The sequence below is a fragment of the Notothenia coriiceps genome, unplaced genomic scaffold, assembly GCF_000735185.1.
Source record: "Notothenia coriiceps isolate Sejong01 unplaced genomic scaffold, NC01 NC01_scaffold00007002, whole genome shotgun sequence".
NCBI classification, from domain to species: domain Eukaryota; kingdom Metazoa; phylum Chordata; class Actinopteri; order Perciformes; family Nototheniidae; genus Notothenia; species Notothenia coriiceps.
The window spans coordinates 1,540-6,899 of NW_011339703.1; the positions used below are offsets into that span (position 1 = coordinate 1,540).

The following is a 5,360-nucleotide window of genomic DNA, read 5'->3' on the forward strand; positions in this document are numbered from 1 at the left end:
ACGACGGGTACATTATTCATATTTTTGACATTAAATCCAACACTCTCCCTTCTCTTCCGGCTGCCTCTCCATCTCTGAATTAATAACCAGTCCCTCTCCTCTCATGTGCTTCCTCCCTCAAATCCAAACAGCAGCAGCCATTTTGCTGGCGTTCAGAGTGACTAATGTTTCTCTGCAGAGGAGCGTCTCTCTATCTGCAGAGAAACACATATTTACCCTCCTAACATCCCAAAGCCTCTGAGGACGAACCGTGAAGGAGCTCTGAGTCCAGATGCACACGCACACATGTTCCTCTCTGAGGAGCAGCAGACCTGCTTTGGCAGCTGGGTTTGGTCCAAATATCAGAAAACGGCAGTGATTTAGTTTTGAACTCCTGATAAAGAGTAAGAAGTGTTAGCTGCCGGCGAAGCTGCAGATCTGCTCGAGACTTTGAGATGTGTTGTGCTGCAAAAAGGCTGCAACTGCTTTTAAAAACATAACCTGAGGTGTTTGCAAACTGAGGGTCTTCAATGTGTTCACGCTGAAACTCAAACCAACAGTGATGAATCTCAACAAGTTGATTCAGAGCCTGAGACACAGAACCAGTGCCTTCCTTTGTCCTGTCCTCACAGAGTCTGATCAGATGCTCTCTCTGAGGATCAGTGTGAAGAGTTTATTAGACGCTGTGATGTTTCAAGCTTCTGTTCTAAACACAAAGCTCACTTCTCGGGCAGCTTTCTAACGCCTGGTTTACAAATGGAGTTAGGTGCACAGAAGCTAAATCTGCGCGATAAGTCATTAGAGCACCAAATCTAGATTAATCCACCACTGAAAATAGTCCCAAACAAAAGCACTACTTCCTCCCACTTGTCTGATCAGAAACTCAACTGAGCAGCTGCTTCACTCTTTTTGAATTATATTCCTGTGTTTTTTACAGACTGACGTCTTCAGTAGGACCACATGAGCTCACAGACAGTTTGGGTCTGAACACGAGACAATCATCCATACACAGACTTTTGACTTCAATATTTATAACATTCTGGTTACGGCTTGTCTGAAAACTTCTTGTTAAGATCTGTATTTTTTTTTGTAGGAACCTTGAAAAGAATGAGCCTTTAGGACCTGACACTGAACTGTAGATATCAGAGGAGCACCTGAACGCAACACTACCTCCTGCTGTTAGCTAATGTAGCTAACGCAAGAAGCTAATTATTTGGGGTAATTTGGGTTCAGAGGAAAATTGAGTTTGTAGATTATCCAACAAACACATCGTGGAGTTTCAGCAGCGACTCCAGACGGCTGATTGAACTTGACTTTGTCAAACTAGTCACCTTCTTTGAGATACATAACATACTGGAATGTCGTTTAGTTGTCTGCAGACGTGAGAAAAAGAAAGAGCAGTTCCTCTCATATTTCCATATCTGTGCTCGTTGTGCATCGCAGCCATGTGTCATCAACCAGTGATTTAACGCCGGCCCATTAAAAAGGAATCTCCGGTAACTTTGTCGACATGTTTTGAGCGCAGGCGCATCTGCACGGACGGACGAGCTGCGTCTGTTTAACGGGAGGCACTTCATTCAATTGTATCAGAGACGGGCTTCAAGGCACTAGAAACTAATTTCAGATATATCTTTGAAATTTGTCAAGATATTACTGCTGTCCTTTTCTTCAAGCTGTTTGTAAAAAAAAAAAGAAATCGGGTCACATTCACGTAAAAATGATCCCATGCACTCCGTCATCGAAAGATCAAAGCTTCAAAGAAATGAAAATGTTATTTCTGTAGTGTCTTTTTTTTAAAGAGATTGTCAGATATGTCTCTTCTGATATTTGTCTCCTTTGTTTTTTTTTAGCAGATTTGTCCCCTCCGCAGTTATCTCCGTCATGCACCGTTTTCCTGTCGTTAGCGTGACGTTAGCGTGTCGTTAGCGTGACGTTAGCGTGTCGTTAGCGTGTCGTTAGCGTGACGTTAGCGTGTCGTTAGCGTGACGTTAGCATGACGCTAACGAGGAGCATCTTCCCCGATGTCCCTCCACAACTGCAAGCAACGTAATACTGTAGTCATGCACTGAGTATACATAGCTCTAGCTAATTAGGCCATAATGCTTTAGTATTTTTGTCATGCCGTGATCTTCGAAAAAGAAGTGTTCCTGTTCCCTTAATGCGTTAAACATTCAACACGTAATGCTCTGAAATAACTGAAATAAAAACAATAAATAGCCAGTGCACTTTTGGTGAAAACAAATGATTTCCAGAAGATGAAAAATGAAGAATGAGGTAACGTGCATGCCGATATAAGAGAAGAGAGTCTCCACATGCTTTTATATAAAGGAGCGTTGCATGGCCTGTAGCAGCAGAAAACCCTCCGTCAGGCAACACTTCCTGTTTTTCCTCCAATAAGGTGCCTGGAAAAACATCCCAGCTTTTCCCAAAATGTGTCCCTGGATGTTCCGCAGAAAGACGGAAAAACACGCCTGATTTTTTTCACTGTAATCCACTCGAAATGCGCCGTCCTCATAAAACGTGTTGCTCAAATCTCAGATGGGCTTTTTTTTTTTATTGTTGAGTCTTTTGCACAAAGCCTGCGAGGTGTCGGGGAGACTTCTGGATACATTCACGTCACAATGAGCTCCTTCTGACCTCACATGGCAGTTTCTACTTCTTATCTTAAGTGCTGTGTGCGTCTGTACTCAACCCTATCACTAAACATGTAACGATGTCTTCACGTATCACACTGCACGGCGGTTTGTGCTAATCTACTTGTTTTTCTCTTTTTGTATTATTATTCCTGTGAAAGCTGCAACACGTACATTCCCTTTGAGGGAAGTGAAGCTGCACACATTTCACAAATCCTTTTTTCTCTCGTGCATCCATTTGCATCTATAAAACAGAAGAAGCTGTTTGTCTCTAAAGTTGCGTTTGAGAGAGAACAGGAAGTTGTGCACACTTTAAAATCTTGGTCAGAAATGAACATCCAAGCAACATGGAATATGGCAGTACTGATAAAGGGACACTCCCTGTTTTTTTTTATTGCATTTCTAGGATGTTTTAAAAAAATATTGGACCCAAAGATATCCTGACTTTTGTCTAAAGTTTGGTTCCTACATTTCCCATAATGCACCTCCTTAATAAGTCCCGTAATGTCTCTCCTTAGACCCTTCTTGTCCGATAAAAGCTGGTACATTTGGTCCAAATTGAAGCAGCGAGGCTGGAGATAACCTCATATCAGTCGTTCCCTAGACAGACTATTCTGTCTCCTAGTTTCTAAACGTCTTGTTTTGTCAGAGATAAAACAGAGAAGCGTGACGTCGCTCTCTGAGAGGCTGGAAACAGCGTTTTCTGACATTTCTGCATCAAAAGCTCTGATCATTGTTCCTGTCGGTCTCACAGCTCACGAACAATGAACCAGAAATCCTCCCCCGACACCTGCTGATATTTTGCACTATTGCCAAAGTCTTATAGTTTGAAGTTTTCCTCGTGAAATAACTGTTCGATATAAATTAACCAATCATGTGTGTCTCCTTTTTGAAAGTCTTTTGAATGATTCAATGCAAAAGAAGAGTAAAATGCACCAATGGAGATAAAGCATCGAGGTTATTTTTCTACAGTATTTACAGCGGCGGTGATTTCCCTTCCGGCTCACACGTCGGTGAGGAGCTTCGTCTTGTTCACGCAGTTTTGATTTGGCGCCGTGCAGTTGGCAGTCCTAAGGTTGGCCTCTCTAAAGTTATCGATGCTGTTCTTCATGTCCTCGTCTATCTCCATGTACTCCGACTTGCTGACGGCGGACGAGCTTCTGCGGCTGGAGTTGGTTTCGGACGCCAGGTTCTGGTTGCTGACGTTGAGGAGCTGCGCCTGCTCCTCGCCCTCCGTCTCGCGGTGGTAGAAGTAGTTGAAGTTGGACACGATGACAGGAACGGGCAGAGCGATGGTTAGAACTCCGGCGATGGCGCACAGCGAACCCACGATCTTTCCTCCGATGGTCACCGGGTACATGTCTCCGTATCCCACCGTCGTCATGGAGACCACGGCCCACCAGAAGGCGTCCGGGATGCTCGTGAAGAACGACTCTTTCTCCTCGGCCTCGGCGAAATACACGGCGCTGGAGAAGAGGATGACTCCGATGAAGAGGAAGAAGATGAGCAAACCCAGCTCTCGCATGCTGGCTTTGAGAGTTTGGCCCAGAATCTGAAGACCCTTGGAGTGCCGAGACAACTTAAAGATCCTGAAGACCCTCACCAGGCGGATGACTCTCAGGATAGCCAGAGAAGTTGCTTGTTCTCCGCTTCCTTTCCCGACCTCGTCCGGGTCCTCTGCCAGCTCCGTGCCCAGCGTGATGAAGTACGGGATTATAGCCACGATATCGATGGAGTTCATCATGTTTTTAAAGAACGCTGCCTTGCTGGGGCACGCGAAGAACCTCACGATCAACTCAAAAGAAAACCAGATGATGCAGAGCGTCTCCACCACGAAGAAGGGGTCGGTGAGGAAGTTGGGTTTGTAGTAAACGGTGATGTTTCCAACGACCCTGAACCTCTGGCTGGGGTCCTCCTTCAGCTCGGGTAAAGTCTCCAAACAAAATATGACTATTGAAATAAGAATGACCATGACGGAGACGATGGCGATCCCCCGGGCGGGCCCTGAACTCTCCGGGTGCTCGAAGAGGAGCCAGATCTGCCGCTGGAACTCTTTCTCTGGCAGCGGGCGCTCCTCCTCGCGGATAAATCCCTCGTCCTCGCGAAACTTCTCCATGGCCTCCGCGCCAAGTTCGTAAAACTTAATCTCCTCTGAGAACATATCCAGCGGCACGTTGACCGGCCTCCGTAGCCTCCCCCCGGACTGATAGTAGTACAAGATGGCGTCAAAACTTGGGCGATTCCTGTCGAAGAAGTATTCGTTTCGCAGCGGGTCGAAGTAACGCATCCTCTTCTTGGGGTTCCCGAGCAGCGTCTCTGGAAACTGAGCCAGAGTTTTGAGCTGCGTCTCGAAGCGAAGCCCCGAGATATTGATGACGACGCGCTCGCAGCAGTCGTGGTCGTCGTGGTCGTCGTCGGGCGGGTACAGGTCCTGCGGGTGGCCCGGCAGCGTGGAGGTCTCGTCCATGTTCTCGCAGGAAACCACGGTCATCCTGGCGGTCGGGCGGGGAAGAGGAAGAGGAGGGAGCGTGAAGGTGAAGGACAGCAGGTCGAGGAGCAGGAGAAGCCTCTAGTGAGGCCGCGAGCTGAGCACATTCTCCCTCTCCGTCCCCTCCATCTTCTCCAACATCTTCTCTCCCTCAGAGCCTGCAACAGGAAACCAGAAGGAAACAAATGGTTTCTCTGCAGGAGAGAAAAGACACCATGCGGTTCTGGAGCCCTATCTTTTTTTTTTTTTTTTACCGCATA

General features: G+C 46.6%; 1 protein-coding gene across 1 annotated transcript; it reads right to left on the reverse strand.

Annotated features, from left to right (window-relative positions):
• Window positions 1-3,022: 3,022 nt before the first annotated feature.
• On the reverse strand, window positions 3,023-5,255 carry LOC104943874 (potassium voltage-gated channel subfamily A member 1-like). The gene has a single exon (XM_010769339.1). The coding sequence runs from the start codon at window positions 5,101-5,103 to the stop codon at window positions 3,616-3,618; it is 1,488 nt and encodes a 495-aa protein (XP_010767641.1). The 5' UTR covers window positions 5,104-5,255; the 3' UTR covers window positions 3,023-3,615.
• Between the last annotated feature and the right edge of the window lie 105 nt (window positions 5,256-5,360).

Excerpts from the sequence above, each read along its gene's own strand:
- LOC104943874 (XM_010769339.1), bottom strand. The coding sequence starts at position 5,103 with ATGACCGTGGTTTCCTGCGAGAACATGGACGAGACCTCCACGCTGCCG.